The sequence below is a fragment of the Lactuca virosa genome, chromosome 7 (assembly GCF_052849685.1).
Source record: "Lactuca virosa cultivar CGN04683 chromosome 7, Lactuca_virosa_CGN04683_v6, whole genome shotgun sequence".
NCBI classification, from domain to species: Eukaryota; Viridiplantae; Streptophyta; class Magnoliopsida; order Asterales; family Asteraceae; genus Lactuca; species Lactuca virosa.
In genome coordinates, this window is record NC_136432.1 from 21,092,781 (window position 1) to 21,105,709 (window position 12,929).

General features: G+C 31.5%; 2 protein-coding genes across 4 annotated transcripts; both read left to right on the forward strand.

The window, feature by feature from the left end:
* Nucleotides 1-206: 206 nt before the first annotated feature.
* LOC145127874 (transthyretin-like protein) lies at nt 207-2,277 on the forward strand. 3 transcript variants are annotated; one of them, XM_079062993.1, is made up of 6 exons: nt 207-459; nt 536-630; nt 1,024-1,081; nt 1,223-1,324; nt 1,487-1,604; nt 1,692-2,277. In XM_079062993.1, the coding sequence occupies exons 1-6, from the start codon at nt 322-324 to the stop codon at nt 2,120-2,122; spliced, it is 942 nt and encodes a 313-aa protein (XP_078919119.1). In that variant the 5' UTR covers nt 207-321; the 3' UTR covers nt 2,123-2,277. The 3 variants fall into 3 exon arrangements, with proteins under 3 accessions (XP_078919119.1, XP_078919120.1, XP_078919121.1); XM_079062994.1 differs by having other exon boundaries at nt 1,695-2,277; XM_079062995.1 differs by having other exon boundaries at nt 1,713-2,277.
* A 5,316-nt stretch (nt 2,278-7,593) lies between these two features.
* On the forward strand, nt 7,594-11,200 carry LOC145126238 (3-hydroxyisobutyryl-CoA hydrolase 1-like). Its single transcript, XM_079061638.1, has 14 exons — nt 7,594-7,728; nt 8,545-8,625; nt 8,741-8,809; nt 8,893-8,956; nt 9,027-9,106; nt 9,229-9,312; nt 9,422-9,506; nt 9,591-9,676; nt 9,913-10,034; nt 10,121-10,181; nt 10,305-10,403; nt 10,481-10,582; nt 10,792-10,833; nt 10,925-11,200. The coding sequence occupies exons 1-14, from the start codon at nt 7,711-7,713 to the stop codon at nt 11,060-11,062; spliced, it is 1,131 nt and encodes a 376-aa protein (XP_078917764.1). The 5' UTR covers nt 7,594-7,710; the 3' UTR covers nt 11,063-11,200.
* Nucleotides 11,201-12,929: the final 1,729 nt, after the last annotated feature.

Sequence of the window (12,929 nt, forward strand, 5' to 3'; positions counted from 1 at the left end):
TTTTTAAAAAATACCCAAAAAAATGGTTATATTACTCAATTTCCCTATCAATATAACTATTTGATGCATAAAATATTAAAATGACATGTATTGTCGATTGTGAACTCAACTCTTATGTCATGCACCACCAAGTTGAGGGACTAAAACGTAATTGTTGAAACTCATTCCCATTCTTCCATCCCTTTTTAAACCTCTCTTCGGAAAAACTTTCATTTCTGCCCCTTTCTTTGCGCTTCACTCACTCACAGAGCAGTTGAACACGTTTCTCAGTGTGTGTTTTCTTCAAATTAAGATCATTAGAATCGTATACAGCATCCATCAATGGCGGTAGGATTGGGCGTAAATGATTTCATAGCTTGCTGTGGAAGCACAAAATTTGCGGAACAAATGGTAGCCGATGGACCTTTTGATACTTACGACAAAGCTGTTGTCGCAGCCAAGAACATCTGGTTCAATAAGGTCTGTATATTCTTCTGTGTTTTTATGTATAATCTATTCGATCGGATCTTGATTTTGATGGATATAGTGACCACAGGTTGATGTACATGGTTGGCTCGAAGCATTTGCTGCCCATCCCCAAATTGGGCAAAACCCTTCTTCAGTTGCTAACAAAAGTTCCACAAGTGCTCAGTTAGCTCTCTTTTTCTCTACTTTCGATTAGATAACAACCGATTGATTATTTCTTGCTGGATCATCTCAAAACTTCTGATCACATTTATTAAGAAATCTGCTTGATAAAATTTGGAAGCTTCATCTTTTGAGATATGAAATATCCTTGATTTTATGTTTTGAATTTTGATGGGGTACAATGGACAGATTTCAACCTGGAAATTGATCTGAATCATAGATTTCCAATGTCTTTTCGATAACTATGTTGACCTTCATAACAAAATCGTACAAATAGAAGTTTGTTGGTTCAAATTGACATGAAACTTTATGTAATTAGGACATCAACAGTAAAGAGTTAATGAATAGTAGAAAGAAGATCCATGGAGGCAATCTTATTGCTTTCTCTGTTTGTAGGTGGAGCAAGGGGGAGCAATCCACTGCTCTAGCCACTGCAACCGATTCTAGTCTACAGGTATCTTTATGTCAAATCCAATGCTATTTATATTACCTTTGTTTAATCATTCACAAATCGTGAATATAAACATTAAGGTACATGAGTACATCGTCATTTGGTACTGCTTACAAATATATATAAATCGGATTCCTTATGCAGGAACTATATGAATGGAATTCTCAATATAAGCAAAAGTTTGGCTTTGTTTTCCTTATATGTGCATCTGGAAGAAGTACTCCAGAAATATTGGCTGAGTTGAAGGTATATATACCCGTATTTCTTCCAAATATTCTTACATTGCTTCTAATACAGTGCTTTCTTTTCTTCATGATGAGCTATCTCATGTCTATAAATATAAATATATATATTAACATTGTGTGGTTGACTTATTGACTTTTCTTATGATATGTATTACTGTTGTAGAGACGTTTTTCAAACAGGCCGATTGTTGAGTTTGAGATTGCAGCCCAAGAACAAATGAAAATAACTGAATTACGCCTTCAAAAGCTTTTCTCAAATGTTGATGTCACCAAAGCAGAAGGTAATATTATATTATTTCACAACTTTGTCTTTTTTAATTTATTTTAAAAAGTTTGGAAGTCCATTCATATTCATCTTTTTAATGTAGAAGGCCGTGTGACCATTTTAGGAGGGCACTTAACCGCTCCATCCGTACCCACACGGGTTCGCCCGCCCATCACAACCCACGTACTAGACATAGCCCGCGGGTGTCCAGCTGGCGGAATCGAAGTCCTATTGGAAGTGTACACTTCCAAAAAGTCTGGCCCGGTGTTTGGCCAATCAGGTGATGACATGTGGACATTTCAAGGCTCGTCTGCTACCGATAAAGATGGAAGAAGCGGTCAATTGATGAAAATAGTCAATGAGTTGACGCCGGGTGTATACCGAATAAGCTTCAACACGGGAAAATATAACCCGGATGGTTTCTTCCCGTTTGTTTCAATTGTTTTTGAGGTCAAAGAGTCGCAAAAAATGGAACATTTTCATGTCCCATTGTTGCTTTCTCCTTTTTCATTCTCGACCTATAGGGGTAGCTAGGTGTCTCTTTATGTTATTGAATGTTGTTAATGTGTAAAAGTATCTTGTTATTTCTTGCGTTTCCCTTTGTGACACTTTGTTATCATGGGTTTGGGATGATTAAGTTTGTATGCCATCATTGTTATTATAAAAATAATATTTTGTATTCACAAAAACGTATTTTTAACCTTTAATGATCCGATTGTCCCATTTAATGGCCTCTAGATTAAATAAAACAAAAAGATAAGGTCAAGCTTAAAGCACTCCTATATTTACTATGTTCCAACACTTTGTCATTAGCCACAAAACATCCGCTTCTAATTTAGGAAACATTCAAATGAATATATATACATATAACTTACATATATTTTTGTTGAATGTCCTATCTCTATATTACAATTTTGACTTTTGAAATCAAGAAAGTTGTTAAAATGCAAGCTATCAAAGAAAAGATCAGCGATATCCGAGGGTTGCGTAAGTCAAAGTCCGACACCAGAGAAGAACAACATCAGGTACGGTTGTTTGTAAAATTTGGTTTTCCTCGATCCTCTTGTGCAAAATGATCATTTTGTGATTAGACAAAAATTATATAAACTTTATGATTATGAAAGTACGGATAATAACATTATTAAGTATGTAAATGGAAAAAATACAATAACGTTTTATCTACTTTACCTTTTTATGGTATAATCTTTAAACATTGGCATGTATTATCTTTTAACATAATTGTATATATCTTTTTGTAATTTGTAACAATATGTAAATATGGGCGCGTTTTTGTTAATTCTTATATTAAAAACAAATTCGAGTAAATTATAGTTTTGGTCCTATGGTATACATCTTTTTACAGGTTCAGTCCTAGTTTTGTAAGTTCGACACCACTAATCTTCATGGTTGGCAAATCCATCAATTTTGGTTTCTATCCCACTTACCGTCAATGTCATTCTTTTAAGTACGTATGAAATAACTTTTTTGCCCTTGGACCAAACTTAGTAAAACTGAAAATTTTCATGGGAGAATTCTATAATTGAGTTTAGGAATAAGAATCTTAAATTTTGAATTAGGCCCCCATTGTGCTCCCAACTTCCATCCCCTCACGACCTCTAAACCGACATCGATGTGCTTCTCCTCTGGCCACCAATAAACCTCCGTACGTCGTGACTATCACCTTAGCAACACAACGGATGCCAAATTTCCATCTTGATTATGATTTAATTTTAGGTTGAGAAATTCTTTTTTGTTTTGATTTAGTTTAGGGATTTCAATTTGGTTATGATCTATGGTTTAAGTGGTGGTGGATGGCATTTTTAAGTGGTGGTGGGGGGTCGGTGACAACAGTGGTGGAGTCAATGGTAATAGGTAGAGGTCGATGAAATCAATGACGAGTCTAAGATTCGGGGGTGGGGTTTAGGGATTTCAGTTTGGTGGTGATGATTGGTGGTGGTGATGTTGATAGTTGAGATGGTTGTGGTTGTTGGTGAGTCCGAAGCGACATTGGTGGAGCCTATGGTTTTAGTGGGGCCTATTAATTAATTTAATAAATAATAATTCAAAAAACAAGGAAAAGACAAAATAAGGCCATCCTGTATACTCTCCATGCCAAGGGTCGTGGAGAGCTTCCAAATCAGCCACCTCAGGCCACCACAAATGACCGGAGTATTCTCCAATATCGGAAAGAAGAGAGAGAAGAGAAAGAAAGAAGAGAGAGAAGAAGAAGTTGGGAGGAAAGAAGAAGACCATTGGTCGTTTACAATCGTGATGCCTACCACGAAACAGCTCCTCCACGGACAGCTTTGTTGTGAGCATACCGGTTGGTCTAATAGTATCTTAATTATTTCAATATTTCATACGTACATAATATAATATAATAATACTGATAGTAACTAAGATAATAACTAAAACCGATAGATTTTGTTAAAAATTAATGATGTCAAATTTTCAAAATTAAAGTTGAACTGTAAAAAGTTATATATCATGGGAAACAAACTATAATTAGTCAACAAAATATATAGATGAAAAAAAAAACTATTATTGGAACCCATAGACATGTCGTGCCATGTTGGCAACTTATCGTTGTAGTATTTACATGTTTTACGGTTCCTTTTTTTGGGGGAAGGGATTTTCTAATATGTACTGTAAGGGCACGTATAAGAAACATATAAAAAATATCAATTAAAGTATTATTATAAGAAATATTACCATAATTAAATGTGATAAACATTAATTATATATAATATTACCATAATTAAATGTAAAATATATTAATTATAAATCATATTATTTATAATTAATATTTATCATATTTAATTATGATAATATTTTACAAAATTAACACCTTCAATTAATGCTTCTTATATGTGCCCTTAAGACACATATTAGAAAATCTCTTCTGAAGTGTTGTTTTTGTTTGATAATGCGACATATTTGAACTTTCTGGCATAAAACATGGTTTTCAATTGGATTGTTGAAAACTTGTTATAAAATAACAATCAATGATATTTAATTTGTTTTTTAAGTTATTTATTTAGTTATATATAATAAATCAATAATTTTTGTTTGTTCTAATTATACCATTTAGAGTGAATTTCAACCGGAAAATTTTGCTATATTGGATGTCACATTAACATCACGTAGGATTCAATTAAATTTATCTGATTGAATCCTCCAACGGTGTAACAAGAACCTAAAAAGTTGTTTATTTATGTATTAGATACAATTGAAAGACGAGTGATTCAAAGAACAAATTAAGTGTTGTTGGTTGTTATTTTATGACATTAACCATCTTTTAATCATGTTTTAACTTTTTTAGAACATGTAAACATAAAACAAAAACAAAAACATCAACACGAACTAATTTGGTTTTTAGGCTGAGTTAGAAAGAGCACAAAGTGATCAATTAGCTCAGGAGGCAAGGCTAATACGACAAGCTGAAGCTGCAATGGGCCTACAAACCGAGGAATTTATCTACCATGGACCCAAACTCACAGGTGACCACTTGAACAAAACGGGCTATGGCAATGGCTTAAACAATCGACATGTTGCCGATCACTCGAATGCACGTGAGCATAGTGGCTATGATGGTGCATACGCCACATCCCCGAACCATGATAGCCGAAAGATGGCCATACATCACAAGTGTTTGTAGATTAAAGTCATTTTTGTTTTTATACTAGCTAGGGTTTTTTTTTTTTTTTTTTTTTTTTTTTTTTTTTAATTTATCAAGAGTGTATATTCCAACTATTAAATCTATTCAAATATGTAAACTTGTTTAAATTTGTGATCATACTTATAGTATTTATTTAAAAAAGAAATGAATATGATCAGTTTAGACATTTTGTTTTGTTTTTATGGTGTCAAGTGTTTAGATTAAATCATTCTACTAAAATGAGTTCAAATTTAACACTTTGTTTACTAAAGTAATTTATGTTACTTGTAGTGAATAAGGTTTATATATAAGAGTTAAATAATTTAGTTCTATTTTTTTTCAAGAAATTCGATGATATAATTTTGTCCCACCAAAATTTAAGGGAAAATTAAGGGTAATAACAATGGACTTTACTTTTTTCTTTTTACTAATATATTAATTGTATTTTAATTTTTTATCTATAATAAAAACACAGTTATACTTATTTACCTATAATAACACTAAAAGTAAATAAATATAAACTCATTTTTATTATAAAACCCAATAATAGCACCATGTGATCCATAATAACAATGCCAATTATATTTTCTTACACAAATATATTTCCAATTTTTTACCAATAATAGAAAGATATTTGTGATTTTGCCAATAATAGTAATAGGTACCAAATAAAATATATTGTTCATATAGCAAAATCTAAGTACATTGTTATACGAATAAAAAGTATAAATATATTACTACAATAAATAAAAGGGATATAAACACTATAGTTCCAATAATTTCCATGATTTGACAATAAAGTCCTAAACTTTATTTTTTTTTACAGTAAAGTCCTAACTACCGGCAATTTTTGACACGCTTACCATTTTTTGTCAGTTAGCCGGTAATTAGGACTTTACTGTCAAAAATATAAAGTTTAGGATTTTTTTGTTAAATCATTAAAAATATTGGGACTTTAATGTATAGTCTTGGTTTCCATAGAAACAAATAATTTTATCAGCCTCGTGAGACCTAATTCGTAGCCCAAGAACTTTTAATTATGATTTTCATCGCAACACCATTGTTTTTTTTTACCATCATCTTTACTCTGCTACAATCATTGATCAGGGAAAACAAATGCAAAAGAGAGAGTGAGAGAGGGTGAGAAGACTTGTAAACTTTCTTCTTGGTTCGCCGCCAAATCTTAAACTGAAAAGAGGGGACAGCTTGTACAAACACAAGCAGCACACCCCTAGTCAAAATGGTGTGAATGTAGAGAAGGGGTAAAAAAAGGCAGTTTCGTCTATTCTGATTTCTTAGTTCTCCATTTTTAGGACTGCAAAAATCCAACATAACCCTGGTTCTTTCTTTATTTCTTGTTATCTCCATTTTTTTTTCAATGTCGGTTTGTTGAGATTAAAAAAACTATGTAACAAGAAGCAAATGTTAAGGATTTCAATAGAATCTAGCTAGCAGAGCAGGTTTCAATAACTTTTATGTTTAAAGACTATCATACCATCAAATTTCTAACAAAAAATTGATATATACACTAAAATCTCAATATTTTTAACGATTTGACAAGAAAATCCTAAACTTTATGTTTTTTACAATAAAATCTCAATTCACGATTTGACAAGAGAGTCATACACTTTATTTATTTTGACAATTTAGTCCTAATTATCGGTTAACCGGCAAAAAAAGGTAAGCATGTCAAAAACTGTCGGGTAGTTAGGATTTTACTGTCAAAAAAATAAAGTTCATGATTTTCTTGTCATATTATTGAAAATATTAAGACTTTAGTGTATATATCCCTAAATAAAAAGATAAAGTAAATTATTGTATCCACTGGCAAGCATAAATCATATCATCATTTTTTATAAAAAGAAAAATAGTTAAATTGTTGCTGAAGTCTTACGAAGTGCTGACAAATAAAAGGCGGGTTGGGATAGTACCGTTGGCGCCAACATTCCGCGGTAAGCAATTTTGAGATTTTTGTGGGTTGAACAGTTTGGCTAAACCATTAAGAAAGGGTAATAGATCATTTTTTTTTTTTTTTTTTTTTTATGTTGCGTTAAGGATATAGGAAGGCAATAATAAAGGATAATTTTTTTATTATTATTTTGTTATTTTTATTTTTTGTTTCTTGGTTGTTGCCAGGTCAACATTAGAAACAACAAATTGGGTTTTATTATTTTTAAATTTAGCCCAATAGCCAAGCGTAAATACATTGAGGGCATGATCCATTAACATTAGTTTTTTGATTCAATTTCAGCAGCCTACTGTGTCAATGCGTTGGGGCACCTGCCCGGCTGCCCCATCCCACCCTCTTCTTCTTGCGTACGCAGCCTATGGTTAGCCTACTGGGGCACCGACCCGTTTGGTAAACCAATTGCACCCGACCCGAGAGTGTTTTGCACTCTACTAGTTGTGCTAACCATAAACCATTCTAGTTCGTCATTGTTCTTACGACTCTCAGTTGATCTTCATGGCGCCAACAAATCAGGTATACTATTTGCTTATTCTTTTATCTTTGATTATCTATATCATGAAAATGCACTGTTGTTTACATGATTATACCTTCTTCATCTTGAATCGTTTCAATTTATGCCTACAGTACCTGTTTATCATTTTCATCCCCACATAGTGTTTAAACAGAGTTGATTGAAATTTGTGGCCCAATTTTCTGTTTTTTGAGTGTCGGACGAGAGTAAAATCGATATCTTGTATACTGAATTCCCCTTCTTTTATACCTTTTAAGCTAATGATCAAGGGGTTTGAATTGGGGTTCCTTTAGTCCACGAGGAAGTTTTTAAACCCACTGATTTTGTAACCGTTTTACTTTTTAATCAAAGTGAAAATCAATTTCGATGTCATCCAGTCAATCACATGTCAAATGGTTCATTTTACCACACACAATTCAATATAATCTTCTTCCCCCTTTCCTTGACTTTGATCCTATTTTGGCTTTCATAAGTGAGTGAGGAAATAATTAGTTCAAATTCCTTCATTATCTTAAAGCTTCTATTTTGGCACTGTGTGTTATTCTCTATGATTCTCAGACACCTGACACTCCAGTAAGATTCACATTTTCTTTCCTTAAAAGGCTTTGATCATGAAGAATTCCTTTCATATTTTTAGAAACAAATTTCATCATTAAGAATTTAATTAATTGGATATCAATCTCTATTAGTGTGTGGCTCCATTCATGACCATGGAAAAATTTATGTTTGACAATTGTTGACCATCTCAACTTGGTTCATCTGTTTATCTTTTAGATTTCATGGAAAATATTTGAAGCTTGAACATTCTTTGTATGCAGGTATTGGTTAAAGAGAGCTCACATGTGAGAACCATCATATTAAACAGACCTAAGCAACTTAATGCTCTTTCTTTTGAAATGGTAATAAACATTTTCTATTTATTTCTGTAAAAGAGAAATTAATTTTGAAGCATTATAACTTTTTTATGTAGCTAAAAATGAAAGTTGACCTATCATTTGTATCTTATCTTTCTAGATATCCCGGCTCTTGGAACTCTTTCATGTCTATGAGGAGGATCCCAATGTGAAGCTGATAATCATGAAGGTACCCCCCCCCCCCCCCCCAAACCAAAAAAAAATAAAAATCTAGGAAGAGTATTAATGCTCAATTTTGGAATGTAAATGCAGGGTGAAGGAAGGGCTTTTTGTGCTGGTGGAGATGTTGCAGCTGTTGTTCAGGATATTAATTTAGGTGTTAGAAGTTAGATGCAAGAAAGATGAATGTATTTTCATTATTACTTATCCAATTTTTTGGGTATCAGGTAACTGGAAACTTGGTGCAAATTTTTTCTCAAAAGAATTTACATTGAATTATTTGATGGCAACATACACTAAACCACAGGTAATCAACTCTCATAATTGGGTGCTTTCTTTTTAGCTTTTACAAATATATTTTTTCAGAAAATTCAAAATCTTTCATTTGACCATGATGATCTTTATGTTGACTTCAAATCATATTTCAAGGTATCACTCCTTAGAGGAATTGTAATGGGAGGTGGTGCAGGAGCTTCAATGCATGGTAGATTTCGAGTTGCTACAGATAATTCGGTATCTCCCTTTCTATATTCATCTTCTTCAAGAAACTTTTCAACATTTATTTTTTATATTTCTTGTTGACATAAAACTATTTGCTCCATATATAATATTTTTTTTGTAGGTTTTTGCAATGCCAGAGACTGCAATAGGGTTATTCCCAGATGTGGGTGCCTCTTTTTATTTATCAAGACTACCTGGATTCTTTGGTAATTTCATTTTATATCTTACATTTTATGATACAATTAAAATTTATAATATTTTTTGATGTTGGAGTTTATATTTTATGGCAGGGGAATATGTAGGTCTTACTGGTGCTAGACTGGATGGTGCAGAAATGTTTGCATGTGGTCTTGCAACCCACTTTGTTTCTTTAGAGGTATTAATTAATTTATCATTTTCCAAATTTATTTATCTCTTTGTCCCAAAATATTGTATTCATTTTAGAGTTTTAAAAATATTTACTTCCTGAAGTTAACTTTTCATGGAATATCTAAGTTTTTTTTATTTCTAAGAAATGAAAGTAGGATGCTATAATAAACAATTCAATAGAAGTGCATTGCTATTTCTTGTATTCAACACTAAATTTTTTAATTCTTGAATGACATTGAACAGAAATTATCCTTATTAGAAGATGCATTATGCAAAGAAAATACAGGTGATCCAAAAATCATCTGCAATATTATCAATGAGTTCTCCTACACTCCTAAGTTGAAAGATAAGAGTCAATATTTTCGGTATACTTATACTTATATTCATGCTCTTCTATTTTTTTATTTCTTTTTATATTCTTCACTTGAATTTTTGCTACCCTATATTACAGGTTCAAAACTATTAACAAATGTTTCTCACGAAGAACAGTTGAAGAGATTATATCTGCACTTGTAAGTTCAACAGTTGATTTACACATCAACATGAAATCTCCTGATTTTATGCATTTTGCATGAAAATGATTCCTTTCACCATTTGTAATTCTTTACTTACGACTTTCATTTTTATTTTTTTAGGAGAAAGAGGTTGATAAAAAGATAGATGATTGGATCTCTTGGACTCTTGAGTCTTTAAAGAAAGCATCACCAACAAGTCTCAAAATTTCTCTTCGATCCGTAAGGATTCACCAAGCCCTTCATTTTAAAAAAGCTGGTTAATTCCTAAAAGGGTATTTTTGTCATTTGGTGTGCAGATTAGAGAAGGGAGACTTGAGGGTGTTGGTGAATGTCTTATCCGTGAATACAGGATGGTTTGTGCAGTCATGCGAGGACAAGTCAGCAAGGATTTCCTTGAGGTACTTTCAAAAATTATTTTTACAAATAAAACAACTTCATTAATCATAATTATATATATAATATATTGAGTATAATTAAAACTATACATTGCATTTACATATAACATAAATCATTCATATGAAAAAATTCATTTTATTCCTACAAACCAACCAAAAAAATTCATTTGTTTTTTTTTTCCCTTAACAAGACCAAACTCTTTCTTATGCAGGGATGTAGAGCATTACTAGTTGACAAGGATAAAAATCCAAAGGTAAAACATAACTCCTTCCTACAAGACATCATACAATGATACAACAGGTTGTACTGTGTTTCACATGCATTTTTATTTATTTCTGTTTCAGTGGGAGCCTTCAAAACTCGAGTTTGTGAGTGATCGAATGGTTGACCATTACTTTGAAGGATTGAAGGTTGAAGATTGGGAAGATTTGAAACTCCCAATTAGGTCAAACTTACCTTCACATGCAATTTCTAAGCTCTGAGAGTTGTCATTAAGAGGTAAATTAGGGTCCTCCTTTATGGTGTGTTAGTAGCCTCAAATTCGTTAATACCATCGTGTAATAACAATGTAAACTTATGGTTATCAAAATGTAATAAAAATCGGCATAACATTATATGTAGTAACCATGGAAAAAAAAAAGGTAACTTAAGAGTTTACTTATGAATTTTCATCTCCTTATATTGTAGCAACTATTATTGAGTTTAAATCATTTTTACGTCTTTGTAATGACTAAAATGCCACTAATATTGTCGAATACTCAAGACCACGGTTTGTTAATAACACAAAGTCAAGTTGTAAATTTGCATTGCTTTGTGAAGCAACGTTGTTTCTTTTGTCAAAATTGGTTATGAATTGGTGAAATGGTCTAAATAAAGAGAAGAGTGAAATGGTCTTGTCCTTTAAAGTATGAGAAACGGTCTTGTATTTGTTTAAGGCTTTAAGCAGCAATATTATGGTTGCAACTTGAGTATATACACACATGGATGCTTTTATATTATCGTGTTTTCACGCCTTGCATGTTTCAAGAAAAAAAAAGGCTACTTTGATAGTTAAAGCTTCAAGTTAAACAAACGAACACTAAATGTATATACAAATAGTTGAAGCAAATAATAGCAACAAAACATGGAGTCATCCTAGCAAATACAAACGATGGTCATATACATTTATATTTCATAATTTTGATTTTGGAGGTGATCACCATAGAGTAGTCGAATAATAACGCTATCGTCCCACTTCTTTAATCTCTCATAGATTTAAAATATTAAATATACTAAAATTTAAGATATTCCAATAAAATGTATAGAACAAACCCCATGAATTTTTATTACATAAAATGGGTTGTTATAAGTTTATTAGCATAACATAAAGTCTTACCAAACTAAGAATCTCCATTAAAATTGACATGCCAAGATCATGGTCTATATATCAACGCCATAGAGGCTCTCATTGACCAAAACACATTCACTTTTATTATTATTATTATTATTTTCTGTATTTATTTACACAAGATCATATGTCATCATTTTGATTTTTGAGGTGATTACCACATATATAGTAGTTAACCAAAAACTCTATTTGACTATATATTATTTAACAATCTTGAGTTTTTCTTCTCATAATTTGAATTTTCCACCTATTGATACCTATCCGTTTCTAGTTTGCTCCATAACTCAAGCAATAAAGTTGACAAAGTTAACTATATGATTTTTTTCAAAAAGGACATATTAAACTAAATCTCTTTAATTTTTGTATGATAAATAACACATTTCATATGCGTGATTTGAATAGAGTTGCAGAAATAGATTAAGTCAGCCGCGACTAACTTTTTTTTGTGAATTGATTGAGTTACGCTTACGCAATAAGTTAGACGTGCTGCTACTATTAATTATCAATGTATTTATATTTAGTTTATTATAGATGTTAACCGACTGTCACACTTTAAAATTTTATAAAATATTAATTAATATAAATGTCAAACTAAATATTATACTTGGTAAGAGTTCAAAGATAACCGTTATACTTTTAAAGTTTAATCTATTTTTAAGGAATATTGTCAACTAAAAATGATTTTCTTTTGTATCATCAAATTCAAACACACCGAGTATAGTTAAACTTAATTGCAGTATAGAATCATTATGATCGTTACACATATTATGTCAATCTTTTGGGGATTAGGATATAACATAATACAATGTTACTATATATATATATATATTTTTTTAATGCATTAATCTTTATCGCAATAGAAATGAACTATAATTCCGATTCTTTTTAATATTTCATTTATCGTCATTATACATTTCAATTGTTTATTGTGCTTTTTTAAACATCAAACGAATACACATTCT